At 40.8% G+C, this 22,144-nt stretch overlaps 1 protein-coding gene across 1 annotated transcript in view; it reads left to right on the top strand.

The window, feature by feature from the left end:
- The window catches only part of kaznb (kazrin, periplakin interacting protein b), a 106,164-nt gene that overhangs the window by 65,598 nt on the left and 18,422 nt on the right, over positions 1–22,144 (top strand). Inside the window, exon 4 of the mRNA XM_047583231.1 lies at positions 12,609–12,716. Coding sequence (XP_047439187.1) covers positions 12,609–12,716 — 108 coding nt within the window. The remainder of the gene's footprint in view (positions 1–12,608; positions 12,717–22,144) is intronic.

Here is a 22,144-nt window from a genome sequence, read left to right as displayed (position 1 = left end):
TGAGATATAACTATAATTTCCTGCAGGCATTTCAGGCACATTTTCCTGTCTGCGGATTCAAAAGTAATCTTCTGCTCCGTTCAAGAGTAAGCACACTTTTTCCCCAGACCAATCTTACACAGTAACTTTCATGGTAAATTGAGTTCTAAAATAGCGCCTATCTTTGGTTCTTAACAATGAAAAAAAAAATAGGAAAGAAAATGGTTCCATAAGAATCTGAAATGTTCATTAATTAATGTGGAGGGAAGAGGGAACAGATGAAGGTCTCCAGTCGATCCGGCTCTGCCTCTTGAGAGTGCAGGGCCCTGAGGAGCGTAACACTGCAACCATAGCATGCTTTTATATTCTGCAGTGGTCTCACGGTGCAGTCGCAAGTGTGATTTGTGGAAAGCAAATTAAAGTTTAAACATCTTCTTTTGAAAAGTTGAATTCATAAGCCCTGTCATTTCCTTTTCTGCTCTTCCTGTCTAAGAGTTTGTGACTTCATGGCTCTCTGTTACCGTTTGCCCGGCAGGGCGCCTGCAGTATGCGTCTCAGAGCCTCTCTGCTCTTATTACTGCAGTTACTCTCCAGGGAAAAAGCCTCAGAGGAATCGAACGAATGGTGATCAGTGACGCAGAACCAAACCGAGCTAGGAGGGGCATTAAAGGCGAAGGGAAAAACTGAGCGAATGAATATCTATCACTGCAGGAGTTACAGTACGGGGACATGAGAGGAATCCTAATAATCATGAGGACCTAAATCCTGTGAGAGACAGAGCTAGATGAGTTGAGGGATTTGGGGGTTTTAAAACTTGGAGAAGGAGCTGATTGATGAAGGAGGACGCAGGAGGAGAGAGGGCAGCGAGGCTGTTGGACACAATCGCAGAGCTTTCGGCGACATGTCAAAGGCAGAGAGTGTACACACTAACATACGGCGAAAGAAAGCCTGTGTCGCTCTCAGCAGTTTCAACTTCTGTCGCTAATGAGATGACATCAATCACTCAGTGGAGCACTAAGCCAGTAGGCTTTTGTCTGCACTTTCAATATACAGTATCACAGAAAAGGTCAGCTTCCTGGACAGTGGCTTCTTTTACTAGTTCTAACCACAGTCTACAGGCAAACAGGCGTAGCGAGGAATAAAAAGAGTGCTATCTGTGAACTAGAATAGCGCCGTAAATGACAACATGGTGAAGATGAAACAGACCAGCGACTCTCACACTTCATATTCCCTTTATTCTATAAACATTCAACAGTGAAATTCTGTACAACTCCCCAAAAATGGGTATATCTGTTTTTTGAACAGAAATCTTCTTCACTCGCTTGCATCAGACTGTTGTCCTGACAACTACAGATGAGGTTGTGGTGTCTTCCACTGAGACAGAGTTTCGTCAGACGAGAGTACTTTCAACTTGGACATAAAAGTTTCACGTCAAATCATTTCAAATTTCTTCACATCCTTTCACTTTCTCCCACAATGTACTGTGCCTTTCCCTTGACTTGCTTCACTCCTTTCATTAGACTTGTGGAAATTGGCCTGTACTCATTATGACGTTTCTGTTTCCACACCATCAGTGGCTAAATTGAGTTAGCTAACGTGAAAACACTGCTCCTGTCTAAATATTCTGCAACACAATAAATTCTTCATGGATATAAATAATTGAATAAATAATCAATTTACAATTAAATAGACAGAATAGAAACCTGATATCTTATAATTTCAGTACTGGGGAATGGATTTGTGCAGGTATTGTGCAGTCATACCTTTTCTAAAGCTACTAGAAATGTTTCTGACATGCAACAATCTCTTGTGTAACGAACATTCAATCATAGTAAATAACAATGTGAACATAGTTATGTGTGGTATGAAATTCCAGTTGTTGAATAGCAGCAGCAGCAGAGCAGTTAACAGGTTTTCAGTTCAAATGATGCAGTGCTCAAACCAGGTCATGTTTACCGTGTTCATGAGAAAGGTCCCTTTGAAAGTCCTTCTCTAGTGCTTCACAACCTCATAAGTGGAAGAACACTAAGCCATTTGAGGGCAGCCTACGTTACTGGATTAAAGGTGAGAACACAGACTCGCACAGGGGCAGGTGAACCTGTTAGCAACAGATTCACAACGCAACGAAATCCCACTGAAAAGTTCCAGTGAAGCTCTGCTGCATTGAACCTAGTGCTGCAATTAGTGGCGAGAAACTACTTGTTAGTTTCTTATTAGTTTGCACTTACACGGATATTAAAGTGTGTAGTACGTAGTTAACAAGAAGGCTCAATTTCACCAGTGGATTGTTTTCAGTTTGAAGTCCTAAAGCCTCCTTTTAAAAATCACTAACATCTGGCAGGGTCGATTCGAGCTCGGCTTTAGGGCTGTTTATAGTTGTCTGAGAGTAACTGTTGCAATAACCAAGAATTAATATTTCTGTTTGTTTCATAAAATAGTTGCAGGGAAATTAATTAAATTAATCAAAAAATTAAATAAATGCAGGATGTTTGTAACCAAAATGACACCATCATTATTTTTTTAACCAACTTTATGGCCCAGATTACAAATAAATATGAATGATGAAGTGTTTACAATATTATTGGAGGTATGAAAATCTTGATGCGGTCGATGTGTCGATGTGTGTGCTGTGGCAGGAAGCGAGACCCAGTCTGCGGTATATGACATGAGCACGAAGCAGTGTGGTTAAAGCTGTAAAACTGAGATACTAATTAGCTCTCCCCCTTGTTTCTAACTAATTACAGTCTCATATAGAGCGCAGCTCTGACGGGGGAGGTGCGGTGGTTAGATGTTAACTGTGGATGCTCTGCTGTGCGGAAACTCATCTGTTGAATCCGTCTTTGATGCGGTAGTGAAGAGGTCAGCTCCCTGCTCGAGGCTGGGCCTGTGCTCAGACATTAGTCATCCTGAGTGGTGCACACTGCTGAGCAAAAATCTGATTCAGGTTCTTATTGAACTGTAAGGTACTGCAAGGCGAAGGCAGCGGCCTCGAAAAGTTAGGCATCTATTGTAACCCTAGCTGTGAGTAGAACTCATGGCGTGGTTAGCCTGCTGGGTCATTTTTCATCCACTGAAATATTCACCATTACAGTGAAACTCATGGCTGCAGTGGGTAATTCATCAACACACCAGAGCGATCTAATACCCCATCATATCCTGTATTTAATCCTCCACAGATAACACAATGACATTTCTAACACTCATGCAGTACATCCATTTGACTTCACATTACATCAGGCAGGTATAATATAAATGTGAATTATTTATTATTTGTTTCTTTAAGGATGTTAGTCGGGTCCTCATATTAACACTGACAACAGATTTTGTTTGCTCTAATGATTTCCCTTGTCAAAAAACATTGAAATATTCAAATCTGTTTAATTAGAGACAAAATCAGCTGCTCCTCCACACAAGCTACAATCATATTTTATCAGTTATGTCAATATGAGGCTTCAGTTCCAGCTCAGACGGATCAAGTGGGTGTTACATGTTGTTTTCTTATTGCAATTGTACCAATATATAATGACATTTATTTTCTTTTGGTACTTGGTTTTACTTTTTTGCATCTTTTCATTTTCTTATCACATCTTTGGTCATTGCTCTGCACCAGTAGATAAATTTTGTCTATGTGTAAACTTGCTCACACCGGATATTAACCTCTAATCACAAGCACCCAGCTTTAGGTGCAGGTGCAGGAGGATGAGGATGCACAGAGTTCACATTAAAACCACATAATGTATCCTTGATCTCTCTGAAGAACCGCCAGCCCTCCGAGCAGAGCTTCGCCTCATTCATCTTGCTTTGAAAAATATGAGACTTCATTAAGTTACCACAAAACAAAAAAGGTGCCCTGTAAGCACGCTGAACGTTAGTACACATTGTTGCACATAGAGTGCAGAGTGTGCAGTTTTGGTTTGACAGATTTATTAGTATATAATTCCCCCGTTTATGTTGCTGTCCCCCCACTGTAAGAGACAAGGCACAAAAAAGTATCCAGTGACGCATAAAAATGTCATATTACACTAAAGGTTGTAAGTTAAGATAATATCTACTTGATTTTTCTTGCTCGTGCTGCTATCGCCTTAAATTTGCTTTGCACCTATTTTAATATGCATATGGTCACCGGCCATTTTAAGACACATTTGAACAATAAAACTGAAGCGCAACTGAGCACAGCAATTTGCAGTATATAAAAAAGCTGCAGCTTGTAAAAGGTGCACTCTAATATATATATACATTAAACCCAAAATTTGCTTATTTGTTTCCCATAACGAAAAATAAAGTTCAACATGATACATTCATATAGCCTAGTCTAGAAAGTTTGGATTAAATTATATGTATTAAATATAATCAATTTTACAGGGAAATTGTGTTTCCTAAAACTGCTGACCCGCTAACACAATTTTCTGTCATAAATGTGAGTTTTTCCACATACACCAGATTCCCAGACTCACTGTGTGCTTGGCAGTATGAGGATCATTAGAGCAAGGCAACAAATTTTGACTAATGACTTTAGCCTTTGTTGTTGGTTCAAAGATAGCACAAGAGCTCCTCTGGCTTTTTTTTTTCTTTTCAAAGTTATGCCTCATGCCAGGAGAGCAGCATGACGTGTCCTCTCTGCTTTTCTCCCACAATTAGCAACAATAATAGACAGTTGTGGCAACTCCAGCAGGCAAACCTTGTTCATAGCAACATCAATAAAATGTGTTGCAGTCTGATTTGATTCTTGTTTCTTTTCTCCGGCAGATGTGTAGATGATGGGTTGGAGTTAAGCTTTTCTGCGCTGAGTTGTTGTACATTGCAGATTATGTTCAATTCCATTTGAAGACAGTATGTCGGCTGGCAGAGGTGACAGTGTGGACTCGTGTGTGTGGGGGTGATTTCCCACTCTTCGCTCTCTGTAGCTGGCTTGTCTAGGCCCTGTGGTAGCCTCAGTTCTATTATTTACATCTATACCCAACTTCACTTTTGGTCAGCACTTCAAACTGTGCATCGCATGCTTCTAGTTCATATATAGTAGGAAGCCCAACATAAAATATCTTCTCCCCGGTGTGTTACGCTCACCTCTGACTCCAAAGACTCAGCTCCTCTGTTGTTTTATTCAGCTTGATGAGTGGTGAAGGTTTCCCCTGGAGAAACTGTTCTTCTGTCCCTTCAACTTTTCATTACCGCCATGTTTTTGGAGATGTTTTTCCTTGTTCTTTTTTTTTTTAAGTGTTCCTTACCCCAGACTATTATTTGTTTTGTTTGAGAAGACTGTCTGCAACACTCACTTCTCTCTGCCCTTCAGAACGAGGCAGACGAGGCCCAGTCCATCCTCTGCCACAAACCTGAAAACCATGTAGAAAAGATCCCTCTTAGATCCAGGCAATGGCAGCTGGGATGGGTGTGGCAGGGCTGGCATGTGTGAAAAGCGTGTTAATCAATTCCCAGGCCTGTTTGCAGATAGAGGTTAGCAAAATGTCTCACGTTTTCCAAATGTTCATCCAATGGCCATCATCGCTGCTTTTTTCCTGTGGCAGGAAAAGCATTGGCACAAAGAGTTGGAGGAATTTTGCCCGTTGGATTTCTTCCAGGCAGATTTCCCAGCTTAATTTTCACTTTAAATCGCCCTCATCTCGCTTCCCTGGTCCGGCAAAGCCCTTGGGTTGTGGCAGAGCAGATGATGTCCTGCGCTGACCAGCTTGGAGCCACAGCATCAAACAGATGAGCCTTACAGTCTGTGAGTGCACAGGCTCACGCAGCGTAGTGGATGTTTGTGCATTGTGTACAAAAATATGTCTGGCAATGGGTTTTCAACCTGCACTATCACATGGGCCATTTTTGTTTCTTCTTCCCACCAAATCAGTTCGGTAGATTAGTCTGCAGCTGAAGTTAGTTTTATATATAGCTACTGTTTATATACAACAGCTGTGTTTTCTATGGCTTTTTTTTTTTTGACCGGATGCTTTGATATTTTAAAAACCAATTCATGAGTTCTCCGCACTTTACCACCTCCTGAACTGTCACCAATCTACTAGCGGTAGTTGACTTTATCCACTTTTTAAAGAAGTGCATTTACTCTGCTCAGGCTCCCGCAGCAGTTCACAAATCCCTCTGCCTGTCTGGAAATGTCTTTCAGCATTACATTTTTTAGTTGTTTGCTTGTTTCTCAAGAATATAACACATGCACGTAAGCCACTGTTGTTTGAAGTGAACGTAAATTAATACGTCTAAATATTTTTTAAAAAATTACATTTGTTACAGAAATTTGATAAAACAATTTAATTCCTATGGACTTAAAAATAAATTGTTTTCCACCTCTGAAGCAAAAAAAAAACTAAAAAACTAAAAACAAAAAAACAGACCTATGTTAGACGCTGGCAAATCCAACTGAACCTTACTAATTTTTCACAGGTTGAGCCGCAGTGATAATGATTACAAATGCTCCATGGGCTGTCCTACATCTGTCTGTCTTATGTCTACCTTTAAGGTAGTGAGTGTGAATGATGATGTGATTTTTTTATTACCACTGTACACAGATTACTTATCATTAAGCTCCAGTCTCTTATAATCCTATTTGGCAGGTCAGCCCCACTGTGATTATTCATCAGCCGACGTGGCTGATCATATCAGTCAGTATGGGATGATGCACAACCGTATCGTCCCACAGTGACTCCTCGTTAGGCATCATCCCTTAACCTTGTTTTCCTGAAGGTATTGTTGTGAATAATGAACGCAGGTAGTTTGTGCTCTCTGAAGCCCTTCAGCTGTTGTGGTTTCAACATAACAGCCTGACTCTGTTTAATCACAGGGCTGAGCAGTGAATTCTGATATTGTTTTGAGCAGGTGTGGGATGTGATACCGAATCAGTAATTCAAAGGCCACTCATTCAAAGGTGTCTCTGTCTACTCACAGGGAATACTGACCAAAAGTGATTTCTCTTCATTGTAAAACTCACAAATCTGAGGGTTTTGTATAATTACAGCTACGTGACACATTTAATTATTAATTTGTAAATAATAATCTAATAACTACCTAGTCAGAGTTAGCTAAACATGCTAAAAGGCTCTATAGGGACTGACTCACTTTCACTTTCATTCAAAGAATCACACGTTCCTCCAGTTTGGCTTTCAACTCCAGAGGTTTGCTGCTTGCTCAAAACTGTAATTATTTGCCTTAAGAATAGAGAAACCAGATGGTGATGTCTTTTCTATTTGACACAGTGAATTAAATAACTAATAGATCATTAAATTTTATCACATTGATGAAGAAATGTGCCGTAGAACGACACTGTTAAATGGCCCATTATATCCTGAGATATTAAAGGGACAGAAACTATTTAGGAATAATATGAGGAAAAATATTTCATCTCATAGATGTTAACTTAGTGTTACTTCTTTTTAATAATTGCTAAATCCTACATGTTGCCATTTAAAATCCATCCATCATTTTGTCCTTCAGTGCCGCGTGACAGAAATGCAACAAATGTACTTTGGAGCTTAGCAGCATCAGCTTCAACACCACTAACGCTGGACGCTCGTCTTCCTCAAGCAATTTCTCCTCATTGATGTAATGGATGTGTCCCTGAAGGGGCTTTCTTTTGCCCATGTTTCCTCGGGTCAGGCTGCTGCTGTGCTCTTAATAGCAGTGTACAGACAGCATCCAGAGGCTATGGATCACGGCAGCCTCGGAGCAGCCTTTCAGGCCGATGTTGTGTGTACGCCAGCAGTATTGATTCTCTGTGTCACAGATGATTATAAGCACAGATTAATAGACAGCGGGTTTTCAGCTCCTGGCAAAATAAAATGTTAGAAGAATGACATTTGGCTGCAGTGCTTCGGCAACATATTTGGGTTGTATATTAGAGATGTGACAGCTCAACCTTCGATATATAACTTGTAGTTTCAATTCCAAGCTGTCCCCGAGGGTAAATCTCTGAGTTCCTTTCTTATAACATTAATCCTGGGATGAATGCTGAGTCAAATTCCCATGAATGTATTTAGCTGCTGTCATCAAATAGCCTGTTTATGAAGTTGTTTTTAACAGGATTCTTGTTTAATTTCCTGATTTCATATGTGGCTCATTCATCCAGGACATTTACTTCAATTTCTCATCGCTGCGTGTCAGAGGCTGATAATGAGACCTAACACCGGAGACGCACTGTGCGGCGGAAGTGTCATGTCTGTGCGCTGGGATTTGGATGAGCCCCGATGTGTCGGTGCTTGATAATACCAGAGGGGAGCGTTGAGGCCAGGGATGAAGAGTGAGATGTGAGACATTCAAACTCTGAACATTTCAACCAAACTGCATCCAGTTGTCTCATGTAAGCAGACGGCAGGTTTTCTGGCTCTGTCTCAAACCAAAGGTTAGAAACCCAAAAGGCTTCGGTTTAGCTTTGTTAATTTATTCACCCACTGCAGGGCTGTGAGATTCTATTTAAATAATGTTGCACATTCTTCTCGCTTAGTGTTGCATCAATTTAATCTTGTGAGAGGAAATATTAGACGTTTGAACACTGCTTATTGTTATGCTTGTGGGCAATAAGTAAACCACAGAAAACAATTGAATTCTTCAGGCCTTATATTTTGGAATTACTGTACATTAAATTAAAGTCGTCGTCCTCAGTGTTTTTCTTTTGTCCTTGTGTTATTATTATTACTGTTATGATTTATTTTGACTCCTCCATTGCCTATTTGTGAGGGACACATGTAGAAAAACCATGACAGTTACGAGACCAGCATCACACAATTATTATATTTAACAGCTCATTATCGCGCAGAACATTGACAAGCTGAAGGTATGGTTGCAGGTGTGAAGAGTTGTGAAGGGAAAACTTTAAAATCCTGACTAAAACTGACAGCTATTGAGCTCCAGAGGGTCGGGCCTTTAACAGAAAATGCAGTTTATGCTAAGAAGGTGTTTTTGTGTCTATTGCTGTTTCCTTTTGATGTCACTCATCATGTAACATCAGCTGTAACTTTGTTCTATTAATTTATTTTATTGTTCTTCTCTGAATAGTACTTGTACAAAGTACAAATAAGCAGTTAATAAGACAATTCTCAATGGCTTCCACTGAGAGAGTTTGACTCATCATGTCACCTGCCCTAAGGAAAAAACTTTTACTCGTTGAGACCATGTTGAAACACAACAATGAACTTCTGTCAGAGCTGTTCTGATCAGATAGTCACCTCTTGGAGTAAACCTCTTTTACACACAAGTTACACCACTTGGTAATTACAGTGTTTCCACTCATTATAAATTATTTTAAGTGGTGCCTATACATGTTTGTGCCAATCTCTCACGACGGTGCAACACACACAGCTGTGTTATTGAACTCAGCAGGACCGAATTTCAGGGCGTTGTAGCGTGGTAATGTTCCCTTCCTTTGCGGCGCAACGACTGATACGAGAATGAATGTGTCTGAATGATGAACTGAATGCCAGCGTAATTAAACCTTGGCTGGGGGAGAGCAGCGATGAGCTGTCTGCGCACCAGTGATAGTTGTCTCCTTTTTCTGCTCGGATGCCTACTCTGACTCCCGCTGAGGGTTTCTCATCTGCATCTCTCAGGCTGAGTGTTGGCTGAGAAGGAAGTGCTGTCAGATGACTGAGCAGCTTCTCTGACTTCCTGCTCCACCTTGTTGGTACCTTTACATCCACAGACTGTGAATATTCTCATTAACAGTCAGTGTTTCGTATCGTTACGCTGTCAAGGCTATGTTTTACCTTCTGTTGTTTGCAAGGAAGTGTCATTGATTTTATTTTCTTTAATATTTGATATTACTTTTGAATATTACTGAAAGAAAAAAATGTAAATCTTTTGCAACAGTTCAGCGGGTCTGCGTTGTAAATGGGATTTTATTTTCTGTTCGGAGGAAAATGAAGCAACCACCACATGAGAGCAATTTACATTTTGGATTTTTCTATACAAGTAGATTTGTCATCGACAATCCAGCTCGGCAAGTGGAATGAAAATTTGCATATAACCAATCAAAACATCTTTTAAATGACAGCTGCGTGCAACAGCATGGTGCTGTCGTAGCATGCAGCTAGCATGACTGTGACACTGGAAAATCTCGTTCACCGAAATCCAGAGTGTTATAAGTGCAACTCTATTCCTCCATCTAACAGTTTGAAATGAAACTGAAATAAAACCACAGACAGTAAATTACACATTTTACATTACATACATTTTAAAATGTGGACGTGAGTAAATCACAGGCGATAAATGACAGCATTTAAAATGACTGAACCCCGTTGAGCTGCTTCAGGTACAGGCTCCTGGTAATGTGCATGCTGGCCACTCCATCACGTCTAACTGGGACACTCGGACAGAATGGAGCCATTGTTAATGTAATTAGTTTCACTTGTGTTTTGACAAGTCAAGATGGCTGCTGTGGCAAGGCCCTCTCTCGCTGAATGGAGCTTGGTGAGGTTTGGTGACCTCGTGTAATTTCATCATAGTACCAGCTCGAGTCTCAGCTGAGGTGTAATTGGCTCTAGCAAGTAAAAACATCTGTGTGCGTGTGCAGAGTCTTTAAATAGAGGTAAGTGTTTCTTTCTGGTGGAGATATAAGATCAGATCCGGTGACCAGTAACAAAGAACAGTTTGTATCAAATGTACAATTATATACTTTATTTTATAGTGTTCTATTTGATAGTCCACTTATTCCAATTCAACAGTATCGTACTTATTAGTTCATTCTCTTTCTCTCATCCACCGAGGGAAAAAGAGAAGAGCTAAAACTGCCAGTGCACTGTCTCAGCTGTCAGAAGAAGACCCAACCGTTTTTCCCTTGAGACGTTTGGGGCAGAAGGGACACTTCACTTCAGACAACAGCAGCACCAACGCAATGTTAGGACATGTAAGCAGGAAATTAACTGCGACCGTGCCTGCAAAAATAATTAGTTTTCTGCAGATTTTAATAGTAAATGTTCATTTAATATGAAACATGCCAAACAAGAAGCCCTAATGAAAGTCACAACAAATAATTTTACAGAGAGAGAAGAGTAAGAAAAAAAAAGACTGTATTGCGGGCTGAGGTCAATGGACGGCCTGTGCTTCCTGTTCTGGTCACTTAGTTTACAGATAGAGCGGCTCAGCTTGGCCTCATCGTTTCCATTGCCTTTAACCTCTCACAGCTGAGGTTCAACCAGGCAGAAATGAGACGGTTTGATATACGGTGCCGCGCTCTTGAGTGCACATTGACATACTTTACAGCCATGACACAATGGCAGGGTGTTTCCCCTCGAAATACAATGGACTGTGGCTAATCAAGTCCCTCTGGGATAGGAGGTCACTTAAATCAGTGAAAAGCTCAACCAATCACAACGCGTTGAAGTACCAAGGTGAAGCACACACGTCACTAAATACTAGAGTAAATTTAAGCTTAACGGCAAATCAGAAAGATGTAATGTTTTTTTATTTTTAAAGGGTGCAATGAGCCACCTTGATGTAAGTGCTGGGATAGAATTTGAGTTTGTCTCCCTGCCAGCAGCTTCATCTTCTCTGCCTTCCCCTCTCTCATTATTGTTGGTGCTAAACAAAGCAGTCACAGAGTGGCCGAGCATGAGCCAGCCAATCTCCATATTAAAGACCAAAGAGAAGGTCAGCTTAACAACACCTAAACGGTTATTGACAGGTCAGGACGATGGAGGAGGAGGAGGGGAGAGGAAGGTCAGTAATCTAGACAAATACCACACAGTTACGAAATTGAAACTGCCAAAATATGCAGATTAGACGGGAAGAGTGAGATCGTTGTGGAGGAAGAGGGGTTGTACAGATGGTGCCACTCAGATGGCACCTGAGGGTAGATGCTCATTGCAGAACGAGGAGGTCCATGGTTGAACTGGAAAACACTTCCATTTAAAAACTGCATTTGCATGTACACAGATGATGCTGTCACGGATTTATCTGGCATGGAATCCAACATTTATAGCCTCAAAGGCTGTAGGAGATTAGCAGAATTACTTTCAGTTTGAAGAATACACATCAATAGCGGGTTCTGAAACCCACTTCAGAAGGAAATCAATTCTGTTATAATGCTACGCTCTGTGCTTTACAAACCCACTCCCTGGTGCAGTGAAGATATTCCTGCCACTGATGATCAAAGTCATTTTTTGGAGCATTTCATGCTTTACACATGAACCAAACATTTTGAAAAGGAGGTGAAGAGGGGGCAGTGAGCATGGGAATCTTGTTGATTTAAATGCTCAATACATTTTTTGTCCTCAGTGACTAAATCACTTAGTGGAAAGGGGAGGAAATGAGTGGTGAGTGGATAAGTGTTACTGCAGCAAACAGGAACACTTGGTCAGTGTCATTAGCCGTTTGACGTAAAACAGGAAGTATAACTTTTAAGAAGTAAACATTGAAAAACAGTAAAAACAAAAAAAAAAGAAGAAGAATGAATCATTTATAATATGATCTGTGTGTTGTTATTGCTTTGTGGATTCCAATTGCAATGATTTGTGGGAGACTCATATTTGAAACAAATCTAAGTGTCTCAGTAGCGTCTGCGAAATTGGCATCATGTCAGAATGAATCATCTGACTTAACAGGTCATACAGGCTGTGCACACACACACACACACACACACACACAGCGTCAGCGTCCACCTAACATTTGTTCCTTTCTTTCACCTGCAGATCCATCAGTGCATCGCAGGCAGAAGACAGTGGTGACAGACATGTGCTACCCGACGGAGATATCCAGCCTGATGGACTTTGGCACTCCAGACTGCTCGCTAGGCAAAGGTACGGCGCTGCTCGAAAATTCGAGGCGTTGCCTTGGCGACAGCAGGAAGTGAGCATGGTGATTTATCCTGGCACTTAAAAAGACACAGAGCTGTCAGCTCGACTCGGAGGTTAACGCTGGAGCAAAGGCCTGCACAGGCTAAAAGTGTGAGAACAATCAGATAACGGCACTTGGTACCTGGCTGCAAGGACCTTAGTGTTCCCTGCAGGCTTTGATTTATCACCTCTAAATAACATGTTTTTCAACCAATACAGAGCTTTGAGGTTCCGGCATGAGGCCACGCGGCTTGATTGACTACTATAGGAAACCGTTTTACTTTTCAAACTGCTAATGCGAACGGAGCTTTATTGAAATATATAGTGCTGGGGGGTTGTATTGTAATGTGCAATCATTGTATCGCTGCACCACCACGTATCTTCTCCGATAACTGCCATTAGAATAAGAAATAAAATGTTTTATAGAAAGGCTTGCGTAGCTCAGAATAATAGTCTCTTTCAGTTTCCCCTGAGTATTATCGAACTTATGCACCCATACAACAAAAAGTATTGATCTCGAAGCCTTTGATTGCATGTGTTTTGTTGCTTAATCATTAATCCCTGTGTCCATTTTCTTTTATCATCGTAATGGCCGATATTATGCCCTCATGGGAATATCAAACCAGAAAAGTCTGCGTTGTAATTATAAATCTAAACTTTTCACGCGGTCTGGCCTCTCGAAACTGGCAGAGCGCGCTCAGCCATCGTTAGACAAGCCTCATGTCACTTCCATCAACAATGAGAAGAGAGAGTTGTGACCTTAGTCGCTCATTCTTCTGCTGCCGCCCGTCACTGCTTTAAGTCTTCCTCCTCCTCCTCCTCCTCTTTCTCCTCTTTTTTCCAGCTCTCCTTCTCTCTGCAGGCTAGCTAATATTTTAATACGGTTCCATCCCAACAGCTCTCTATCAACACTCGGCAGCACTGATAATGCAGACTGACGGGTCGACGTTGTGCAACTAAGAGGAGAGAGAGCAATTCGGCGGAGGAGAGTTGAGGGTGGAAAAGAAGGCTTTCAGGATTTCTTCTGGCTTTAATGTGGGCAAAGCAAAGGAATGACACAGTGATACAGGGAGTTAAACCGAAGAATGAGGACACTGAGGAGTGGAAAATTTCAGAATGAAGAGGTGTCAGGATAAAAGTAATATTGTGAATAAGATGCGGTGTAGCTGCGAGACAGGCATGACGTTGGAATTATGAAGTTCTATAGTTGGTCAGAATTTTCCGCCATCCAGAGTACATGTAAAAATCAGTGGTCAGGTTTTAATCCAAGTCGACGCTATACATTATTCATTATTATATACTAATAATTGAATTCCAAGAGAAATTATTCTTTCAGATATGAAAACATGTGCATTCCTCACCACTTGTCGAGCTAACTCTACAACAATGACTGCTATTAAAGAGTTTTGCTGCAATCTTTGGTCTCAGCTCTGATCAGTCAGCGAGAACGAGCCTGGCAGTACTCCTTGGGGGTGTCACCGTGTGATTGACAGAGCCATTGCCTCTTGTGACAAGTATCTGGTTAGACCACATTTGATCTTTGGATGGAGCTAAAACGCTAAGTGTCAACCTCTGACAGGCAGGACAAATAGCACGGCTGCTCTGAACTGCTGTCACGTCTTTAAATGTGAGAGATTTAACTGAAATTTCTCTTGCACAACAAACGCATTCTGCTAATATTTTAGTATGCCGCTCAGGTCTCCCATGTGCTCATAAGTCAAAAAATTGCATTATAAGTTTATATCTAGGTGGGCTCTGCAGGCTGAATTAATTAAACCGCAGCCATATCTCTATCCTTCAAACCACCTGCCTGCTCCTGCCTCAGGGTTCCAGGCCTAAAAAACCCCACGAGGCAAACTGGACCAGCCTTAACTTTATTTATTCTGTCACTGTGTCCACATACACCCGAGTTCCTATCTAAATGAACGTGGTCTGAAAAGCTATCAAATCCCTGGAGGGTAAAAGATAACACAGGAGAGCTCATATTAATAATGTACTCTCAGCATGTGGAGGTAAGGGCAGTTTGCTTTGCAACGTGAATTTTATATCGACCCTCCCTTGTCATGATCTATTTTTAAGGCTTTTATATGGAAGTTTACACTTGCAACTTTTACAGTACATTCAGGTATTACATGCCTATCTCTGAGTAATGTAAACTCCTGTAGGCCACACAGGCATCGTGGGCTCACAGCGAGAGTAGAGCTTTCATACAAAGGGCCATATTGTTCTCTGTTCAGCGTAATTGCACAAGCTGTCCTCTGCTAGCTCTCCACCATCAGGTGGAGCGAGAGCTCCACTGACTCACCTGTTTTGTTACCCGAGGCTTAACGTGCAGGTTGCTTTCCCCTCCCCCTTCTCGTCTGTACGCTCGTTGTTAGAAAAGGATGAAAAGACGGGAGTGGGCGTGGGTGAAAGTTGCCCTAGCTGCCTCTGGGCGTGTCGTTGAACAGGTACACAACGAGGGTCTGAGAAAGAAAGGCACATTAAGAGAAAGGAAAGAAAGAAAGGGAGCAGGAAATGTAGCTGAGTGGCTCTCAGGGGACAACTTCCTAGAAACCTGCCCGTTTGGGTGGAGCCACAGTGAGCAGGGCTGGGAGCGGCCGGCTGTGATAGAGCGCTGTGTGTGTGACGTTTGAATGGTGTGCGCTCTGGCCCGTACGTCTGTGTGTGTGTTTTTTTTTTTTACCTGCTATGAGAGCTCACATCATATTTGACAGTGGAGCCAAGCGGAGCCTGTGCCGAGGAGGACATGAGGTCCGAGAAGGAGGAGGGGAAGGCCGGTGAGTGACAGTGATAGAAAAGGAGATAGAGGGGGGAAAGAAAGACGTTGTTTGTGTGTATATGTGTGTGTGTGTCAGTGGAGGCTATAAAAGAGGCTTGAAGCTGACGGTGAGTGGGTTCGCTTCACGTGTGCATATGTCTGTACCGGCCTGTGTTGATTATATAAGAGGAATTTGAGAGTCACAGCAGAACTGAAGCAGAATATAGAAAAATAATATTCAGTGGTGACAACATCTACCTTGAATTTTTTGGGCACTTATATCTTTTTATGTTATTTAACTTAACTGACACCCTCTCCTTAGTTAATCTTTTTTGTTTTTGTTTTTTTTTTTGTTTTTTTAACTCCTTAGTTAATCTGATGGAAATACTTTGAAATATACCTAGTAATTTATCAAGAATTAAATATTTTTCCTCTAAACACATTGTCTGTTAACAACGCTTTCGAACTTTAGTAATCTAATAATCTGCTTTTATTTTCCTGACTATTTAATTTAGTTTTTTAGTCCATTAAATGTCAACGTACAGTTTATTTTGCAAGATTATTAGAACCAAAAGTTGGAAACTGAAATTTGCTTTAAAGTTCACTTTAAAATTTTACTAACCTAACAGCTTTAGGTTACAGTAATAGTCTCCGCATCAATAAATCTCTACTTGCTGTGACATTAAGATGCCGCTTAATATTAATAATCATTGAATGTGTTATAATACACAGTGTGGGGTAATTACAAAGTAAAATAAACCAGTTTCACACCTCCTTTCTAAATAGCAAGCTACTTTAGCATATTTTAAAAATACCACCATTTTTACTGTACTAAACTCTCGTGTACATGCCATTTGTATTTGTCATACTTTCAGCACTGTGTTAGTATGGGCATGCCTTGCGTATCTGGTATTATCCCACACTTTATTTTTGTACACACAGCCTTTACTGTGAAAGCTGATTTATTTAAATCTATTCCATATCCCACTCTTATTTGTTGTTTTACTTGAGTTAAGAGCTAAATGCTGACCTACATATGACACGATCATATGGATGATCTGTTAATCTCTGATCAGCAATGTACACGAACGGAGTGCTGTTTGGTCGAATGCTGTGCAGAATTACAGACTTTAGTAGCTCAGCAGACGAACTGAATCTGGTCTAATCTGAGAGAAAACAGGACCCATGGACAATTATATCTGTGCCTGGATTATTGTCAGACCCAGACATATTATTAAGTGAATGAAGATGCGTTGTGGTTGACTGAAAATGTGAAGAGAAGAGTTCTGACTCGTATGAAACAGTGAGAGACCCTGTCATCGAAAAATGATCTGCACTTAGATGTCATGAATAGGCTTTGTGTGTGTTTGTGTGTCTACTCATTCATATGCGCTCATGTGAATCCTAGTGGTTTATGAGTGACTAGAGATGAGTCCGACCCTGTTATGTTTTGTGCGACTCCGGCTGCTGCTGATATATTGTGAACCCCGAGGTCACCATTCAGACTCGCAAAAGATAATAAGTTTGGACCAATTGCACTCCAACAGGTGGACCGTCACTGATAGCGTCATACTCACAGCTCTGTTGTGACACCCTCTCGTCAAGAAGATTGCACGCGGCGAGTGGCACATTTTCATACGGAGCCTCGAGGTTTTTGTTTTGTTTTGTTCAGTTTGATCTCAGTGTGAGCTCTACATACCCTGAGCTAATCAAGAACCATTATTGCTTTCATCATCTCCACAAGTTTAATACCGAATGTTAATGAGTGAAGAACAGGTAGCTATTTCTATATATTTTTTTTATGATTTACACTCTTGAACAAGGCTTTTAAACTCAGAGGCTTCAGTAGCAGCTCCAGCCGCTGAACAGGCGATGCAGTTTTGTGATATTATTCTTCCAGGCCCCAGGACATACAGGACGTCGTGTACGTTGCAGATTTCCATTCTCCACATACTGAAGGCTGCTGTTTCTGACAGATGTTCTGTGCCCTCTGCAAATTCAGGCACTAGGCCCTGTGGCATTGTGTTCCTCTCCTCGCTGCACTGTTCAGTTAGTATCTTGTAGCTTCTAAGGCACAGATTTAAGGATTTGTCCAGGTTCTGACATACGCAAGTCCATGAAGGCTCAAGGCGATCTCACTGTGACATCTGCGCATGTTTAATGGACAACAGTAACTTTCAGCACTGTTTTGCTTGAAGACAAAACTATAAAATTTTAAGATTAAATGACTAGTTAGTTTCCTGTTTCTTGGCTGTAAAACACCCCGTAAAACCACAACTTCTCTCTCTCTTTTTTTTTAATACTGATTAAAGAAATAATATATGATGTGTTTATTAGTGAGCTTTAAAGGTGATGGTTGACAGCTTTTATTTCCTTTGGACGCAGCAAGGCGGGCTGCCTCCCTGAGGGTCTGGGCCTGGCTCCAGCTGCATAGTTACTATACAGATATGACAGTAGTATTGATCTATACTATTTCCCTAATTGTCAGATTGTTCCTTTCAACTCAATATAGTATGATATACATCAGCCTCAAACATATCTGTCCACAGAAATGTCTATATTAATAGCACACCCATCTGTACTATGCAAGGGTTACAGTATGTGAGTTGAAGTGTATGAGGGCTCAGTGCTTAAAGTTTGTTGTAGATAGCTAAAACTAATGAATACTTCTGCCAAAACTGATGGTGGAGCGTCTGAGGGACAAGGGTCATTGTGTCCGACTGAAGTGAGAACTGCGTTATCCAGTGGCGATAAAGGCAATGCTAACTGTGCAAAGTCACTTCAGTATGATTACTTTGCCGACATGAATAAAAGGTCCGTCTCTCCATTGCAGTCTGGTTAATTGTCTTAATCACTGACTAATTGACCCCGTGTAAAGTAAACCCATGCTCACTGAATGATGAGTGTTAAGCGACAGTGAAGGTAAATGCAACTCTTAACAGTATCAGAAATCTAAATAGGCCCGTCCAAGTTTTCAGTGCCCTTCCAGTGGCACATCCTTGGCAGAGTGCCTAATCTGCACATAATAAACGTGTGAATCAATTACAGCTATCTGCACTTGGCATCCTTGCACTGGCCTCGGTTGTAATATAAACCCACAGGCAATTAATTAATGGAAGCTGTTCCCAAAAGATACGGCGTACTTGCTCAGATACATACTCCAGACTGTAAGGATTTGGATAGCTATACAATTTCTGTTTTTCAGACTCAGCTTCTACTCGGTCACTTTAAAATGGAATATGGACACCACAATAATGTGCTAAGTTATGTGTTCATTTGAGTGGGTTTACTTCACTGGAGACACAACACTGCATGTATGATCTACTCCTTTATACACAGTACGTAAAGTTTAGTGATTTAAAAGCCACTGAGCAAATAGCAGGTGTTCAGGCATAACTGCACACTTGCCTACAAAATGTTTCTTCGGCAGCTGTGTCTGGTTTTGATGTTAATATGAGCAAACAAGAGATTAGTTTGAGGTTGAGCTTTGTGTCGATTTTAGGAATAAAGATGTGATCATGAAAGTGAAGGCAACAATTTTATCAGACAACTTGTTTGATGAAACAAAAATCTAAAAAAATGCAAACAAGGAAATGGCAAAGGGCTGAGGGGGCAGATCCTCTGAATGACGGTAAAATCATTTACATGGTGAATAGAAAAACCTTTATGACTGCATAGCTTGTCAGGAATGCTCTCCAGGATGCAGGCGAATGTTTCCTTGTCAATGATTAATAGAAGGCACCATCACCATAGGAATCAGCTCAAAATGCAAAGCTTCAAAAGAAAAAAGGGGGGGGGGGGATTACAGTTTGCAAAACAACATACAAAAATGAAACAAACCAAGTCTCTATGGAGAGATGAACAGAAGTCAGCCTCTGTCAAAATCAGAAAAGTTTTTGAGAATCGCTCATGAGCCGTGCAAAACCTCTTCAAGGCGACGAGGGGGAATATCTTCAGCTGGCTGATTCAATCAGCTGATTTCAGTCTGACTGAGTTGCCTTGCTGAAGGCCGACTTAAAGACAGACCCGTTCCACATTAAGTTTTAGTTAAGGGTGGCTATAGAGAAGACCGTGAATGGAGAAACTACGAGTTGTTTGCTTCTATCTGTGGGTCGAGGGCTTCAGGTAGTCACTGATTGCAGAGGATTTTCTGCAGAATGTTAAACATGATGATTTAGTGTGACTTTTCAGGATCTGTTGAACTACTAGAGTCTGGGCACTTATTTATTTATTTATTTATTTATCAGGGTTATACTGTACTCTATCTCCCACACATCTCTTTCTTTCTATGCTGAAACAAACCTACTCAAACAGAGGCTGAGACTTTATTGTAGAACCCATTAAACATATACTTCAGTAAAAAATGTGCAAACAGTAAGTAGAACTTGATGTTTGCTGGATCCACCTAACTAATCCAGGCATGTAATATGCACCCATGTAGAATACATTCTGTTGAGTGTATATTCAGGTAAAAATGATACACCGATTAATATATGGTATAAACAATTATATCTATCTATATTGAGTTTTATAGATGTATGACTTGATGTTTCAGAGTGATGTTTCAGTAACAGACTGCAGTGAATTACCACTAAGTGGTGAATACTCCGGTCAGGTAGGTTTAAGAGGCAGGAGCTTGCATTATTTAAATCTGCCTGTATGTATTATAGAGAGGCGCAGTAATACCCTGAATGGGAAATGGACCTGACCCTTCCATGCACATACTTTTCAGGATGTAACGAGAGAAGTGCTCCGAGTCTGAGGGTGTCACAGCTTGAGGAAATAATTGTCTGCTCTGGGTTCTTTTTGATGTCCTCGTATATAGACGACTGAAGCTCATCTGTGCTTTTACCGCTATATGTAGCTAAAGCATGTCAAATCTGACTGTGTACCGCCCACGCTCTCTATATAACCTCTGTTCCATTACTGCTCAAGTTCTTCCTGAGCCCACAGTGCAAATGAACAATAATGATGCTAAATAAAGCAAAAAGCCACTAATCTCTGCAGCCTACCTTTGCCATCCACCCACCCGACCTCCTCTAGATTTGGGACTCAGCGGGGAGTCACTGACTGAATGAATGTTTATTTGTAAAGCGTCTCATTCCTAGTCTGCCTCTCTCGTTCTTTCCTGTTTTGTCTCTGTCAGATTTAGGTTTTTGAAAAGATTCTTCCATAAATCCTTAACAGCCAATAACCATATTTGGGTTGCCTTTTGTCTCCAGTTGTAAACAGCTTGTTCAGAGATCACAGGGTGGCTCTGTTAAGGAACAACGCTGAGCAGACATTTTTTTTCAATAGGAGTTCTTGTCAGAGGTTTCACTGGTTTTAGGTTTTGTTTTAGAATAGTTTTTAGCTTGGCCTCATGGTTGTGTAACGAGACAAAGCTGTGAGAGGCTTTACTTTGCACTTGGCTCCAAAAAGTCCTTGTAGCATGCGAATGTTGGTAATGCTAACTTACTGATCTTTAGCCAGTATGTTTGTTATCAATATTTTTCATGTTAGCATGATTAAAATAGCTAAATTTTCTGGATTAACGCACTTAATTGACACAGCTGCATTAGCATATTGTAAGTTTGTGTATAAGTTTACAGTTTATATTTTATTTTGTCTTATTTTTGTCAGTCATCTATACCTATATACAGTATACATATATATATATATATATGCAGATACAGCAAAACGTTTTAGTGTGCATTGTACCATGTATAACTGTGCGTGTGAAAAATAACACCTCTTATCTCACATATCTTATCTCGTATCTTATTTATCTCTTATCTAAATTGCTAAATTTAGTGTGCTAGCATGATAATAAGTGTTAAATACAATGCACAGCAGAGGCAGATTGTTTTGCTGAAGAAACTCTGTCCAAGATATCATCTAATGGTGGGATCATGCTGATGTTTAACCAACCTTGTTAAACAGGTAATTTTAGTATGTTAGCATGCTAATAATTGCTAATTAGCGTTTGAATTCAAAGTTTTGGACCATACAAATGAAAGGATTGAAAGGATCATGAAAGGAATGTGTGTACTCAGACAAACAGGAATATGATATTAAGGCTGATGACCCACTCATTGTTGATACACAACATGCATGAGGTGTAGCAGCCCATCCATGATGTAATTTTCCTACCTGTCAAGACTGTAGTGTTACCAGAGTGATGAGATTAATCAAGAGCTGAAGCACACCACTGTTTCCTCCCATGACATCTCTGCTGATCTTCATACTGTAATTAGTGCAGGCCAGAGCTCAGCAGACATATGCTCTTCTCATAATACAGCGTAGAAACAACCAGCTGTGAGCACAGACGCATGCGCACCTACACACATCCACATGTCATGTAACCCACAGACACTCCATTACACACACTAATACAATGATGAATGTGTGCTCTTAACAAATATTACGATGCAAAAGTGCGCCGACGTGTCTGGGTGTTCAGTTTTCAAACCGCACTGTAATGTGACTCCGTAGAGAAATTAATTGGGTTTTCATCACTTCATCATCCACTCGGTGTCATAAATACTTAATGAATTAGAACACGTCTAATATTATCTTTGACCAGCTTTGCTTGGTTTAAATATAACAGAAGAGGAAAAAGTTTAGCTGCAGTCCGTAGAAGTTAAAATGA

The sequence above is a fragment of the Mugil cephalus genome, chromosome 4 (assembly GCF_022458985.1).
Source record: "Mugil cephalus isolate CIBA_MC_2020 chromosome 4, CIBA_Mcephalus_1.1, whole genome shotgun sequence".
In the NCBI taxonomy this organism is placed as follows: Eukaryota; Metazoa; Chordata; class Actinopteri; order Mugiliformes; family Mugilidae; genus Mugil; species Mugil cephalus.
This window is presented reverse-complemented; position numbering and strand designations above follow the sequence as displayed.